Source organism: Chlamydotis macqueenii, chromosome 1 (assembly GCF_036417535.1).
Source record: "Chlamydotis macqueenii isolate bChlMac1 chromosome 1, bChlMac1.mat, whole genome shotgun sequence".
In the NCBI taxonomy this organism is placed as follows: domain Eukaryota; kingdom Metazoa; phylum Chordata; class Aves; order Otidiformes; family Otididae; genus Chlamydotis; species Chlamydotis macqueenii.
In genome coordinates this window covers 51,297,487-51,313,949 of record NC_141556.1, presented here as the reverse complement: position 1 = coordinate 51,313,949, position 16,463 = coordinate 51,297,487, and the positions used below count along the sequence as shown (strand labels likewise).

The window sequence follows — 16,463 nt, the reverse complement described above, 5'->3', positions numbered from 1 at the left end:
GGTGAAGCGGGGTGTGAAACCCAGGGAGAGAGGTTTCAAGCCATGATTTTCTTCCAGAACTTGTAGTAATTGTTTTAATGAGATTAATTTTGTAATTGTTTAATGAACAAAGATTGCAAACCAGGATAGTATAAGACAACTGGGAAAGTAAGTTAAGGGAGGGTTTTTTTATTTATTATTTTTTATGCCAAGGTTGTATGTCATGCCATAACCTATACTGAAGTTATCGGTCATTCAAAGTTTATTCTTTTGGAGAGTGTCCTTGCTGAAAGAAAAGTGATGAAATTGGTCAGCTGGCTATTGCTGCAGAGCAGGTAGAGTGATAATTGAGGACCTTCTTTACATAATGTCAATATATAGGTGCATATTTCATGTAAAGTAATGAAATTAAAAGACCTTGATAGAGGTGACAGCATAACCCATGGTACCCAAAATAGAGTCAACAGCACCTATACTAGCACATCACAGAATGTGTTTTATTTCATCCGGTGTGCCAAATGCTGTCAAAGAAAGCAGTGTGGCTGAGGCTAAGCAGCCACTCTGCAATAGAGTGAATCCACACTGATTACTGACAAGAAAGAAACAATTATGAGAAGAAAAACATTTTTCATGGAATGGCTACCCTGTCTCCGACAGGTCTGTTCCAGTCCTCAGGGGGGAAATCACAGATGTCTGACAGACGAACTAGAAAACTAAATTTAGTAACTTCTGGATACTAAAAAGCATAGGCTCATAGACCATGGTTTCTATTACAACTTTGTCTTTAGGGTTCTTTACAGATTTTTTTTTTTAATGCTAGCTATCCTCTTCTTTCTGGTGGTCCAGTGTGAGAGAAGCTGAGATTTCACTGTCGTGGATGTGTCTCATGTTTGCCTTGCACCACTGTAAGCATGAGCAGCTGCTGAAGAAGAGATTTCCACCCCTTCCTCTTTTCCCCATCCATGGCTGTACTTTGCTGCCCATTTATTTGTGCCAGTGTTTTCTCTTCTGTGGTCAAGTAAGGAAGCAGATGAGGAACTGGCTGTGCAGAGAACTGCTCCCTGCCCACCTCCCAGGTCCCTTTTTAAGGCGGATGGGATCCCTGGAGTGAGATCCCTGGGAGGCTGCTCTGCCGCAGCTGCTCCCACTCTACAGCCCAGCACCCTTCCAGTCAGAATGAACCCTGGTATTTTCTTCTGCCAATCGCCTTTCTTCTAAGGAAGCATTTCCATGCAGTTTTCACAAGAGTTACAGGACAATTCACCTGTACTTTGGCAGCGAATTGGGATGGGTTGTGTCCTTAGCATCACGCTATCCGTTCATGCTGGTAGAGTATTGACACTGCCAGTGATGGCTCTTGTACCAAAGGCTACAACTGCTTTTCACATTTTTATCTCTACAATACTTTTACAACTCTTCCCTGAAAAAAAGTGGATAAAGATTAATGCTAGCAGAAGAAAAATAATATGTGTTCAAGTTTGTAACTCTGGGATATTTAATACTTGAGGGGATAAGTGTATTTTGGGTTGCTGTGTATGGTGTTCTGCGTGAACCGCTCCATAGCACAGCCTGAATGCAAGCCATAGGTAGACTCCATGCATAGACTTGGCTTAAACTAGATAATCAGGGATGGAGCCCATGTTTTTAACATGAATGTTTTACGATACAGAAAAATAATTTTACTAAACTGAAAACACTTTAATGCAATAATAATTAGGTCTGTGTGCATACAGCTGGTAATTTCCAAATATATTAGGAAACTGAATGTGTGCTGAATAACATCTCTCAAAAACATTTGTTCTGATCCTTGGTCCAGGTTCTGCTGTCCGGTATTTGGCTTTTCTTTCTGTGTGCTGAAGACATTCTTTCTGTAGTTGTCATGTATCTACAAGATTATGATGACTGAAAAAAAAAAATGCATAGAAGGACCTGCATTAAATTGTGCTATTAGAAGGAGGTATTTAACACTGTCTTAGGTTTTTTCATTATTTTTACTGCCATTTTTATCAAAGTATGTAATTGCAAATGTAGAAATAAACAATAAATTTTCAATTCTAATATATTAGTATCTAATTATACTTTACATTAGTATAATTAACTGGTATTATTATCACATTACAGAGCTTACCTTTTAATGACTGCATTAGTTATAACTGTGAGAAAAAAAAAAGCTATTTATTTAACAGACAAATGTGTCCATGATGAAATTGAATCAAGATCAGAAAAAGGATCATTTCTAGGGCTGTTAAAATTTTCTATGGAGATTTGTATTTTATCTCCTATTTCTTGTTACACTAGCTATATTTCACGCTTGTGTACAGATTAATGTGCTTTGCTGATAATTGCGTATTAAAAATAGATAAATAAATCATTAGCTCATTATGAAATGTGTTGTAGTACCAGTAACTTTAATTATAATTTATCTGCTATGTATGTAATCCTGCAAAATATTGTGGGATAACATATTGGTATTGCAGTTGCTCTCTCGTAGTGCTGTACGGTTAACATTGAAGACCTCAAGGAGGTTGGCTGGGAATACTCCTGGTCTCTGTGACCACACATTTTCCAAATCTGATCTGAGTCAGTGACTGGACCCATCATTAGCTCAACACACAGGTGGAAATGCAAGTCACTAGTGGAGGGAGCAGTCTAAGAAGTCTATCCTCTAGGACTCAATTTGGGAATTTATTCCATCTTTCAAACTGTCTAGTAGTTTTTTCTAGTTACTGCTTGTGAAAACAGAGGTAATGTTTTCACTTTATGTACAGAACTGCTTAGTGCTTGCTATTTTTCACGTAAATTTTTTTCCACTTATTTTTTACACTTGTATAGTGTAGTAGATTAGTGTATTAGCTTTGTCTCGTAGAATAAGTAATCAATACTGTAATAATCTTTGTGTTTTTATGTGTAATAGACTTTTAGGATTTCTGATTTATGTGGTTTTGAGCCTCATATAATAAAAATGCACATATGTAATATTCGTCATTACATCTGAGGCTTGCAAAATAATTAAATTGTGATTTGGGGTTTGTTTTTTTTTTTTAAAGGCCGTAGATTTAACTTCTTTTTAATTAAAAAATTTTCTTTAAAAAGCATTTCAACATGTAGCCTGAGACACATGCTGGGGAGATAAAGTGGCCAGGTCTTGTTTCATTGCATTTTCCTGATTTTTAATAATGAAAAATTAAATTAATATTTTTCCACTGAAATATTGAAGGTTATTGATTACAAGCACAAAATTACAATTACTTTTTATTTTTTATCCTTAATGGCAACGGCTGGACAGCATTGTGACACCACTGCTGTGGCTGCAAGCTAATCTGCAGCAGTGCAGCTCAGAGGAGTGTAACAACGTGAGATTCAAAATTTCCTTTATTTAGACAAGACTTTTGTCCTCTGACTTCTCAGTACCATTAAACTGGAGATCTGCAGCTAAATTAGATATTTTGATGGGGGAAAAAAACCCAAACCAACGTCAGTTATTCATGATAACGTATAGAAATGGAACTTTCTAAGCAGCCATCTGTCTGTGTGAAATGCTGTCACCAAGACAACTGACATCTGTTTCCAGTTGGATAATTAATTCAGGGGGATAATGGCACATATTTCATATCATTATGATAAGTCTCTTACAAGTCTCTTCATATGCATAATAAACAATTGCTTCCATTGCAGTTGTGGAAACCAGAGGAGCCTTGCATCTATCAGAGTTGCAGCAAGTCTCTGATCTCCTGCTATTTCGGAGCCTCTCTGTTTTCACGTGCCTGCGCTTTGATGGGTATGCAGGGCTGTACAGGAAAATCCCTGCACTGTTAAAAATGGCAAGGGTTTGTGATAATTTAGGGTTGGAGGGAATCAGCAGTTGCAGTCAGAATGAGGAAGAGCATGAAATCTCTCTATGTGAAAAAAAATGCAACAAAAGTTTAATATGGTTTGGACTGGATTTGGCTATGTCTGGTATTGCTAAGCCACCAGGCATTCAGTATTGCAGCTGACTCAGGCATATTTATATTTCTAAATATGCCAATTGTTACACCATGTAATTTTGGTCAGTATGTGAGGTATGGGATTTTTTCACCTATTTTCTTCTTTTTTTTTTTTGCGGGGGGGAGGGGACTTGATCACTGACAGCAGTTCTGTGGATAGGATTTTTGAACAGTTGCCCATGCTGGGAATTTATATAGCAAGTGTATTCTATCTATTCTCAAATGTCCAGTTAAACCAGTCATGATGATCAGGTGAGCTGTACTGGTTGGTCTGGACTCGCTTCCTGGTTACTCTGGGCACTGCCATGTTTTCAAATTAGCCCTGTGGAGTGGCATTGTGGCAGGAAAATTGTAATAATCAGTATATTCTTCACCCACAATTCCAGATAGCCTGGAGTTTGTTCCAATATGACTTGCAGTAAAATGGTTAATAAAATTGAATTTAGCTAGCGTTTCAGGCTCTTTACTTGCAGAAATAGGGAGATCACAACTTATTGGCTTTCATTTACCATTTTTTCTTCTTTAATTCTGTGTCTGATGGTGCCACTAGAGAATTACCAGTACTATTCTGACCACTCTCTAGTTTTCCGCTTTGTAGCTGGTTCCTAGTGGCTGATTGCCACTGCATGGTTAGTCCAGACCGCTTGCATTACTATAGCACTAATTTTACCCCCTTTAGTAATTAGTTTACTAATTTTAGTAACTTTTCAGATTATTCCAAAAGAAAGGAAATTGGTGTCTTGATTTTCAGTAATCTTTATAATGCTTGTTTTTAAAAACTTAGAATAATTATAAAAATACAGTATTGGAGCATATTCAATTAGAAGAGAAGATCAGGCAGAAGAATTTTGCAGCAGTAATGCTCAGTTTTAGATGGAATAACTTGTTAATTCCAGCATCTGCACATATACAGTCATCAGGGAGTTACTAGGCTACATGTGTTTGTTTTTTAAAACATCTGTCAACTAAGTCAGAAATCTAAATGCAAAGTGTTGCGTTGGTTACATTTGTGGATTTCTTATATTTCCTAGTGGAATTTCATTTTGTATGCTAATCATTGGAGGATATGGGGATAAAAATAGGATTAAATTTGCGTGCATTTATCGTTTCTTTGGACAAATTACTTGCCCCATACTCCTTCAGTTGTATTACAGCATCAAATATAAGAAAATACATGAGATGGAGTTGCGTTATTCTTGATCCAAGTATCCTACTATCAGTAGGAAAAGCCATGTCATGTACATGCTTTTTTTTTTTGTCCCAGTAACAAAATAGCAGATTGTGGAGGGCCTTAAGCTACTCTTAACAGTTTCATGACATGTTGTGGCTGATTGCTGAAGCCACGCTGCAGAGCTCATTTCATTGTGGTGTATGAGGTAGGCTACAACCCGTTTGACAAAATGCTTCACTGCATAGCACTGAGGTGCATCATATTGCCTGTCCCTATACCTCAGTGTTACTGTGTTCACTCTTACCTGGTGACAGAAAATATTCATGGGAACCAACTTGTAGGCTAAATAACTGCAAGACCTTTAAAGGTTATTTGATACACAACATGAAGATATCTCTAAAATGCTGCTTTAGGCAACTTTACCATTACACACTGTTGACCTATATTTGTGATAGTTGACATTTTTTATAAATGCTGTCAAGGATAATCCATCGCAGAACAAGTTGTCAGAATTTCAGGGTGTTTGTTAAACTCTCGTAACTCAAGTACAGAAGTGTTTCGGAAAACAGTATTTTATATTTGTAAGCTGAGTAACAGGTTTTCCAAGTAAGAAAATTATTAGGGAGTCCATTTCCAGAAGAACATAGCTGTCTTCATTTAACAGAGTATGTGCTCCAGATGAGACTGGGCTACATCTGCCTGTTGACTAAAGACCATGTGTTTCTGTAGGTTGCATGTTTAAATCCCTCCCACTTCAGATTTGAGGTGACCACCATTTTGATAGGAAAAAAAAATGTGGAATAAGCTTAGCAGCGCTTATGGTTTTCAAAGATCTGTATTGCTTTCAAATTGAGTGCAGTTGTTGAAATAATATAACCATTTAGACTTGCATGCTGTTTTCTTACGTGCGAAGTCCCTCAAGACTCGTGTCCTTTTCTCTCCTGTTGTTCAACAGCTCTGTGAAGTCAAAGAGAATTGCTTTGTGTGGTTTGATATGGCTAATAATGCAGGCAGAGTGCTGAGGACCTCGAAACAACCCGCGAACTGTAGCTTGACTTAAAAATCTCTGGGTAAATGCTCTCAGTGATGGAGAAGCATTATGAAAGATGCAAGTTCACTGAAGTGCATTACCTGAGTAATGCTTAAAGCAGCTGTAGCTCATTCACGTGTTTCATATAGTTAAATACGGAGATAAACTGTGCACCCTTCTGCTTAGTATTCAATGTAAACTGAATACGTAACTAAGTCTTCTGCGTGCCTCTGGCATTTTTGTGTGTGCTGCCTTATCTCAGCTTCACTCATGCTCCTCTGGATTTAGACTAATAGGAGAGTACATAGCAGGCTTATGGGACTCTACAGCTTGGTTCTGCTGTCGAGCGGCAGGGTCTGCAACAAGCCTGGAAGCTGCCTCTCAGAGGAAGGCCTCAATCTGTTTCCTGTCGTAGCCCATCACTTTGTAGATGGGGGCAAACAAGATGTTCTTGATGTTCAACAATATCAGATAGCACAGAGACATCCAACAGAGGAAGTGTGGTTGACTTCACTTGCCCATGGATGAGCAGGAGTTCACCCACCAGAATAATGGTGGGGTGTTGCTGTTCCGTGCCCTGTGATACTGGATCTAAGAGATGCCATAGGATAGTTGTTGGGGTTTGTAGTTTTTTTGTTTGTTTGTTCTCATGAATGGTAGCTCTTAGTAGTACTGCTTAAATTGAGGTAGTTTTTCATGTAAGAGGTAGCATTTTCAGGGGACTATTGCGTTTTCTAGGTTGAGTGAGAAATTCCTCCTGACTGAAGAGTGTTGACACATGGTGGTCCTAAATATAGTGGGAAGTAACTGTCTTCTGAGAGGGAATGGAAGCAGCTCTGGTATATGAAACCATATATACAGTCTGGAAGAGTTATGTGAGGACACCGCTGTTTGCAGAGCAGAGACTTGCTTCTACAATAAGGGCTACTTTACACTTTGAAGCCATTGTAGCCATTAAAGAGTAGCATTGAAATATGATCGGGTTTTTTTTTTTTTGCACTAATGCTTAAATTTCCAACTTTCTGCTTCTGCCTTCTCTGTTTTCCTGAGAGCAATGGTGGGTTTGTAATGTGGTAGGGACACAGAGAGATACAAGTTGAGAGTAATTGCAGTAAATTTGGAATACCTTTTTTGGAATTGTTCTTGGAGTTTGGACAAGCACAAGGTATTTGAACCTGTCCAATGGTGGTCATGTTTGTGTGCAGCAGTTTTTTTTTCCTTGCATCTGATAAAAGTAATAGACCTCAAAAAAACCCAAAAAGTTTTTCTGTCCTGTGTTTCTTACACAAGGATGATTCTACGCAATAATGCAAACTGTGTCATTCGAAGATTACTGGTGAAAGGCATGGTGAATAGATTTTAAAGTGATAACATTTATTCATTGTGTGGTTATTTTTCTCTCATCTTGTCCTCTAAGCATTTGCTGGCTGTTCCTCGCTCTCTTCCTCATCCCTCCCATTCCTGTGAATCTTTAATCCTCATCACTCGCTGTTTGCCTGCACCTCTACATTTCCTTCTCCAGTCTCCTCCTCCCCTTCCCTTCTTTTTGCTCCCACTCTACTGCCTTCTCTTCCTGTTTCATTTTCCTGTCCTCCTGACTAATTTCTGAGCCCATCTTTTTTTTTTTTTTTTCAGTTTCCCACATCTATACCTGCTCTAGTTTCTTCCTTCATTTTACAGGATTTTTTCCTCTGTTTGATCTCACCTCTCATTTTCTCTGCTGATTGTTTGCCTTGCGCTGCTCTCTGTCTGCTTAGCCTGTGTAGTGGACTAACTTGTTAAAAGGTTTAAAGAGAAACATCTTCACTCTGAAAGGATCTCCATTTAGTGATTACAATGTGGTCTTTTTAATGAGGTATCTTTGTTATTTTTTCAGGTCTTAAAAATTAGCTTGATTGGTCACCGGAAGCGAGTTCTGGCATCTTTGGGAGACAGGCTTCACGAAGATCCTCCTCAGAAACCACCTCGGTCAATAACGCTCAGGGTGAGTCCCAGTGAAAATTTGTTTGCATTTCTCAAAAAGTCACCATGCGTTTGATAACATTCACATGAAAACAACAAACACTTTGAGTGGGATTCAACTTACCTCACTTCAGAAGATTACAGCATAGACATCTTAGGCTGTCATACCTCCCTGTACAGCCAGCAGAGATAAATTGACATTTTTACAGGGTGATTCATCTGACCTGTTTCAGATGTCTACCTTAGAATGAGATAAGTAGTATCTTAGAAGTACCAGCTTATCTTCTTTGCTCAAGAAACTAGCTCAGGAGCAGGTGTGTATAAGCTGCCCGTCTACATTTGCCCACAGGAATCCCAGCCCAGGCAATCGATATTGCATAAGGAGAGTTACCATTTTCCTTTCATGTTTTCAAATGCTTGCACTCTTCAGACATACACTTTATGCTTTCTTTAAAGAGAGCTTCTTGAAGTTGTTGAGATAAACTGCCATTAAAGTGTTTCTGTCTATCAAAAGTTTTATTGTAGTTTTAATTTTCGTTTATATTCCCTCTTTCAGAAACCTTGTTGCAGTGTCCCTGCGGTTTTTCCACACTTGGCCAGATTTAGTCTCCTCTCATTACACCACCTTCACTCGATGTCTCCGATCCATTGCCTTTGCTTCCTTGCTGTCTGTTACACTTATTGAGTTGTGGTGTGATAACCCATTCCTACTGTGTTCTCTCTAAGGGAGTTCATAGCAATACTTCTTATTTTGATATTTTAGGTCACACCTTTTGACTGGATCTGATTTTATTCATGGGGCTGCATTTTTGACTGGAAACTCATTTAGACTGAATTTCCAAGTGTCAGAGTGTTGGTGCTCCCAACTTAAATTTCCTGATGCAAAGAGAAACAGAGAAAGACAGAATGAGGGCTTATTTTTACGTACACTTACAATTTCTGTGACCAGCCTGTTTTCACCTTGCTTATTCTCAAATGCCATGTATAGACATTTTAGATCCCCCGACAAATTCAGCCTATTCCTAATGACATGTTGAAAAAGATCTTGCAAGTCTATAACAACCTGCTCTAAGGCACATTGCATAAATGTGCAGCTATTTTTCTTGTATTTTATATTTGATGTATCATGCGAATGATTTCCTGAGGCATGGCAGGTGTTAAAACACATGCAGGAAAGAGGACTCATTTGAAAGTCTCATATTTTTGCTCAATACTTTCAGTGCTCTGGACTGGGGAATTAGTTCCTCTTCAGCAGGTGGGAAAGTTTCCACAGTCTGTGGTATTGGTTAGGACTGTATATTCTCAGTTAATAGTGAAGAGAAAGCTGGATGTCCTCCATCTGTAGTCAAAATGATAAAAAGTAGTCTGCTGCTCCACAGCCAGAGCTACTGATGCAGACAAGTGCTAAATGTCATTCATCACCTCATAGTATTGGAGTCTTCACAGAGAATCCTAAAGAGGAGGATGTGAGTTTTGATTAAGGTTTTCTTTCACGTCAACTGCTACTGGGCCATTTCACATGAAACGAGGACATAGTATTTAGTCTGTAGTTTGCAATCATTTTCAGCTTGAAAATTTGTTTAAAGTATCTGCAGCTACTAGAAGATTGATTTATATCTATTGGAAAAGATAGTTTAAAAAATCAACCTTTAAGGTCCCAAGGTCAACCTAAGCATGTCTAACACTCTTCATCTTTTTCAACTCTTTTTGTATTAGCTTTTAAAATATTTAGAAGTAAAAAATCGTTAAATATTGAGGAAAAGCAACAAACATAAAAATATCCACAAAGTATGTTATTGCTGCAGTAACTGTGTACTAAGGAAAAGTTATTTTGATTTCAAAGTCAAAAGTTAGAAAATGCTAGATCTCAGGTTACCTATGCAATCTGGCTTTCCTTCTTTGAGTGCGTTATAGTCTTTAGTTACAGAACCAGTTTCTGTGTTATTATGAAATCCCGTCCTCACCTGGCTGGCACTTGAAGCTGAAATTTAAACTGAAGGAATGACCATTGAGACTGAAAATTTGAAGAAGCAGAATTACAACAGTAATTATAGTTTTGAAGTCACTCAAGAGGATTCCTGGTTTGGGGAACTGGTTAAACAAACATCTATGGGGCATGAGGTGTGCCTAGGCAGCCTGGGGAGGGATCTCTTAAGCTCCCTTCCAGCCCAGACCTGTGTGGCTCCAGAGTTATGTGACTGAGAGATGGGGATGAAGCAGATTTTGATAATGAAATATATGATCAGGCATTCCTGCAGAGCATGTATCCGTGCATTCACAGCAGGGTGGAAACATGACATGAATACCTGGTGACTAATAGTAGCACGGTACTGAGCAAGTGATAGCACCTGCACAGGCATCCATGCTTGGTCTGCAGAGTGTAAAGGAGATGTGAACGTGGCTATGGAGTGAGGATGAGAAATGAAGAAAGAATGGGAGAGAGACTCATGATTAAAGGAATAGCTGTCACCAATGAAATACAGATTTACACCTGCTTTTGCCACAAAGCCCTTGAATAATACTTGGTAAGTTATTTAGGTAATTGCTTCATAAACAGTCACTAATGGAATGTTACCAACATTCTGCATATTTGACTGGAGTCGAGATTTTGATTTATACAGGTGCTGAGAACACAGAGCTCAGATCAATAGAAGTGGAATTCTCAATACAAGTACGTGGAAAATCAGGCAATAGATACTGTAATTGGGCATCCAAAGTGATATTTTTAACCTTTGTCTGTGTGTCTCAGGTCCCCCACACTAAAGTGGTGATTACAAAATGCCAGAAGTCACAGGGTGTGGTGAAAAATAATTGATTGACATTTGTAAAGCACTTACGAGCGTCATGAAAATGACGATGTTAGTCATCCTGTCCTCAGTGCAGGATCTGAATAGATTTTAGGGAAGGGGTTTGGGGCACGATACAAGGTGAGAATAAAATACAGACTACACGGTAACTAATGATAACACAGTGCTGAGTATATGACAACATGCTGCACAGTTGAGGATCCATCTGTGCTGTGAAGGACAACTTTGAGAAAATAGCAAAAAATCATACAATTACATACTGTTCCATAATGCAGAGGCACTGTAATTCTTTTATTTCTTGACTTTGTAATTCTTGTCGGTATGTCCTTGCCAGCTATCTTACCATGTAGATCTCTGAGTGAGTTTCCTCTTTATATACGGTTTGATAAAGTAAGAAAAGCTTGATGAGAGCTGGAATCTGTATGTCCATTGCACGATCATCTGTCACTTGGATGCTCTGATGGCCCTGTCAGTCTGCTAATGGTGGGCGAGTCGTGATTTGGATCAGAGAGAGGTGATGTACCTAGCTGAAGGCGCAGGTAGCAGTCATTAGAAAGGATCTCGTTGGGTGCCCCTATACTCAGGTTGTTTTCAGGGCAGAGACGTCTGCAGCATCTAGTCAGAATTGTGCCCATGGAAGAACTGGGGGTAGGATTGAGACATGCCTTGCCAAACCTCCTGAGCGTGTGCAGATTACAGCTTTTCAGAAGCTTTTAACTGGGCCAAATGTAGGTGGATTTTCGTGAAGGAGCGAAAGACTATTGCTAAGAGGAAAATACTCCTTTCTTTGCCCTGGGAAATATCAAGTCCTCGTCTCAGATCATAGGAAATCTAGAGAATTAAAAAACAAACAAAAAAAATTCCATAATTAAAAGTCCCTGAACAACTATGTATCCCTGATTTTAGTCAACCAACATGGAAAATGCTAATCCATTGTTGTGATTGAAAGGAATAATGTCACGTAGACTCCCACGTTTCAAATATTATCATCAGATGTTACTATCACTTGAATGTATACAGAGAATTGCAACTTTCGTTTCCATTTGGAAGAGATTACAGCTGTCTGATTTCTTACACCAGATTTTGTTTCTCAACAGCATGGAGTGAAGTACCTTGATGCTTTTCAGAGTTAGGTTTACTTCAATGTAATCGTCCATGAAATATCCACTTTAATTCTTTCTTTAAATAAAAAGGCAGGTTCTTTACCCTCCATGCACACTGGAGCAGATCTTTGTTTCCTCTCAATGTGTAGTACCTTCAGGTCCCTTCTTGTTGTTCAGTGTTGAAGTACAGTATTACAGCAGTAGGTGATTTAGACAAGGTCTGCACTGTGCGAACACGCTCCTGGGTACGTTCTTCCTCCAAAGAATTTACTATTGGAGAAGTCTCTAGTGTCAGAGAAATTGAGCCCAGTAACCTCCATCATGAGAGAGGAATATGTTTCCCATCCAGTTGCTATGGCAGTGTTTTACAGTCCACACTGGGATGGTATGTGTGCAGACTGACTGGCCAGTACGCCGTAGCTCTGCTCTGCTGATTGCAACCTCCAAGATAATGCTGAATGGTGGAGCTGGGCACCAGTGTTTGTACGTGGTGTTTGAACAAGTGATGTGATGTGCATGAGAGTAGGTGTTTCCAAACATACACATACAATGGCTGTCTGTGAGCGGTGTGGTGGCAGATCCTGGTAAAATGTATCAGCAGGAGGACATGTTTAGCTGTTTATGAGATGGAGTTCATGTATCAATTCGCTGTGGTATTTGCACATTGACTGTTACAAGGTCACAGTTCAGCACGGATTACAAGAAAAGCCTGGTAAAATATTTGTACTCTGATGCTTTAATACATTTTATGAACTGCTACTTAGCTTGTTTCTGATATCCAGTGCTTCAAGTTAAATGGATGTTCTGCAAGACCTATAAAAATTGCAAACCAAGTGTCTATATTTTGTAAGTGTTCATGCCTTTCTTTTTTTCCAGCAAGAGATGTTGCTAGAATTCAATGCACTTTCAAATCAGTTTCACTGCTCGGAGTGGCTGCTCGGAAGTTTGAGAATGTATTTCATCTTACAAATAGCTAGTCTTAAATCATGGCTTTATTTGGGCCTTGATGAGAAGTAACTCACTGTTTTATCTCTCTAGCAGTCCTAGAAGGGAATATATTACACAAGGAAGTTTTGAAGAGGGAATTTGCCACTAGTTCATGTAAATAGCAAATTATTTTTCTTTCCACATGGGCTGTGCGCCTTGGGAAGCAAATCTCAAAAGTTTATCCACAGTAACCTCTACTTCACTAATTGTTCCTTCATTTTTTTCAGTGTGACTAATTCAAGTACATTTTTAAATGTGTAGTTTGAAGTCAATGATATGCTATACTTACTATGCTGCATTTTTCTCCTTCTCTGTCCAGGAACCCAGCGGCAACCACACTCCTCCTCAGTTGTCTCCATCACTTAGCCAAAGCACTTTCACTACTGGTGGCTCCCTGGACGTTCCCCACATTATCATGCAGGGCGATGCAAGGAGAAGAAGAAATGAAAACTATTTTGATGATATTCCCCGGTCAAAGCTGGAGAGGCAGATGGCACAGGTAGGGTTAAAACGATGCCATTAAAAGGCTGTGCCTTGCTGCAATTGGTTACAGAACTAAACCTAACCATAGCTGTGGGGTGATACATGAAGGCTGAATTGTAAACTACAAAGACTGACAATTTTTCCAAGCTATCTGTTCCAGTTCTGTGCATTTCAAATAGTGTAAGTTGGCGTGCAGCTTCTCCTGAGAGGTAGAGTTTTGGGGGTGTTCAGGTGCCTGGAGGCTGAGGTGAAGATGCCTCCTGCGCACCAGAGCATGCAGGCTCCCACTGGCACCGACTCTGCCTCTTGTTTCTGTAAGAAGGTGCAGATTCCTCAATTTCATAGAATCATAGAATCATAGAATGGTTAGGGTTGAAAGGGACCTTCAAAGGTCATCTAGTCCAACCCCCCTGCAAGGAGCAGGGACATCCCCAACTAGATCAGGTTGCTCAGAGCCTCATCCAGCCTGGCCTTGAACGTTTCCAGGGATGGGGCCTCCACCACCTTTCTGGGCAACCTGTTCCAGTGTTCTATAACTCGCATCGTAAAAAATTTTTTCCTAATTTCTAATCTAAATCTACCCCCCTCTATTTTAAAACCATTACCTCTCGTCCTATCGCAACAGGCCCTACTAAACAGCCTTTCCCCATCTTTCTTGTAGGCCCCCTTGAGGTACTGGAAGACCGCTATCAGGTCTCCCTGGAGCCTCCTCTTCTCCAGGCTGAACAGCCCCAACCCTCTCAGCCTGTCCTCATAAGAGAGGTGCTCCAACCCTTTTATCATCTTCGTGGCCCTCCTCTGGACCTTCTCCAACTGGTCCATGTCCTTCTTGTGCTGGGGGCTCCAGAACTGGACACAGTACTCCAGGTGGGGTCTCACCAGGGCAGAGTAGAGGGGGAGAATCACCTCCCTCGACCTGCTGGCCACGCTTCTCTTGATGCAGCCCAGGATGCAGTTGGCCTTCTGGGCCGCAAGGGTGCATTGTCTGCTCATGTTAAGCTTCTCATCCACCAGCACTCCCAAGTCCTTCTCCTCAGGGCTGCTCTCAATCCATTCTCTGCCCAGCGTATATTTGTGCCTGGGATTGCCATGACCCAGGTGCAGGACCTTGCACTTGGCCTGGTTGAACTTCATGAGGTTGGCACAGGCCCACCTCTCCAGCCTGTCAAGGTCCCTCTGGATGGCATCCCTCCCTTCCAGCGTGTCGACAGCACCACACAACTTGGTGTCGTCGGCGAACTCGCTGAGGGTGCACTCTATCCCACTGTCCATGTCGCTGACAAAGATGTTGAACAGGGCCGGGCCCAGCACGGACCCCTGAGGGACGCCACTCGTGACCGGTCTCCACATGGACATTGAGCCGTTGACCACCACTCTCTGAGTGTGGCCATCCAGCCAACTCCTTATCCACCGAGTGGTCCATCCATCAAACCCATGTCTCTCTAGTTTAGAGAGAAGGATGTCATGCGGGACAGTGTCAAAAGCTTTGCACAAGTCCAGGTAGATGATGTCAGTTGCTCGTCCCTTGTCCACCGATGCCGTCACCCCGTCATAGAAGGCCACCGAATTGGTCAGGCACGATCTGCCCTTGGTGAAGCCATGTTGGCTGTCACCAACCACCTCCTTGCTCTCCATGTGCCCTAGCATGGTTTCCAGGAGAATCTGCTCCATGACCTTGCCAGGCACAGAGGTGAGGCTGACCGGCCTGTAGTTACCTGGGTCTTCCTTATTCCCCTTTTTAAAAATTGGGGTTATGTTCCCTCTCTTCCAGTCATCGGGGACCTCACCAGACCGCCACGACTTCTCAAATACGATAGCCAGTGGCTGAGCAACCTAGATAAAAACAAGCTGATGTCAGTTCACTGCCAGAAACTCAGAGGACTTAGGGGTTGGTGATTACTGCATTTATTAATGCAGAGGGTCAGCACTCTGCTAAACTTTGTGATCTGGGGATATATTGAGTGCTAAAAGAAGATTTGACTGTGCAACAACTTATTTGAGCATCACAGCAGCACTAAACTCAACTGGTTCTTAAATCAAACTGTTCATGAAGGAAAGCCTAAAGTGGTCTCCATCTTTCAAATTCTTCACCCAACCACAATATGGGTACTTACAATTTTAAATCAAGTGTACGTTGACCAGAGTGATGCCTTGTACTGTTCTAGAGGGCAGTAAAGTTAAGCTTTGACAGCCTGTCGGCAAAAGTGCCTTGGAATGAACTTGGCTGGTTTTTGGTGCTGCATGTGATGAAAGACAGCCAGGTCTTAAGCCACACAGTGCTTTGCAGCGATGCTGGAAGCAGGGCTTTGATTTGCCATCAGAGGCAGATGGGCAGGCAGTGCGGTCGCTGGAGCAACTCTCTCCGCGAAGGAGCAGGTTGCTGCATGCCGCCCTGCGAGAGGCTTCCCAGTGGTTCTCTGCCTGCCACAGCCCGAAATAGAGCCTCTCTCCAAAACTCACCCTCGAAATGGAAACAGCTATGCAAATAACTGTGTTATGGTTAACGTAATGAACAAAAGGCTGCAGTCTCTCAGCTAATTACATGAACAAGAAGTAATTAAATAAACAAGCAAAACAAGGTGCTGCTGTTACCTGGGAACACAGAAACAAATTGAATTCCATTTGTTCAGAGGACATTTCTAGGGAAGTGAAATTGCATTTGGTTGGGTGGTGCTGTTTCCTTGCCTTTTTTTAATCTCCTAATTTTCTGCTGTATAATCTTATTGTACAGAATTAAGGGAAAGTTGCCTTTTGAATGAGCTTGTTTTCAAACCAAAGTCTGCTGGGCTTTTGTGGCACGAATGATGTTGAGCTAAGTCCAGCACAGAAAAGCTTGATTCCTAATCTGAATTTTTTTTTTTTGAAGGTCATGAAATTCAGTGTCTGAGCATGAAATACACACTTGCTCATGGCTGAGTAGACTGGTTTGTCTAGTTGGTTCACAAATCCCTATTC

General features: G+C 40.8%; 1 protein-coding gene across 7 annotated transcripts in view; it reads left to right on the top strand.

The window, feature by feature from the left end:
* Nucleotides 1-16,463, top strand: part of ANKS1B (ankyrin repeat and sterile alpha motif domain containing 1B) — a 444,690-nt gene that overhangs the window by 381,957 nt on the left and 46,270 nt on the right. For all 7 annotated transcript variants that reach the window (XM_086750799.1, XM_086750791.1, XM_086750814.1 and 4 more), the window contains 2 exons: nucleotides 8,043-8,150; nucleotides 13,345-13,524. In XM_086750799.1, the coding sequence (XP_086606925.1) occupies nucleotides 8,043-8,150; nucleotides 13,345-13,524 (288 nt within the window). The remainder of the gene's footprint in view (nucleotides 1-8,042; nucleotides 8,151-13,344; nucleotides 13,525-16,463) is intronic.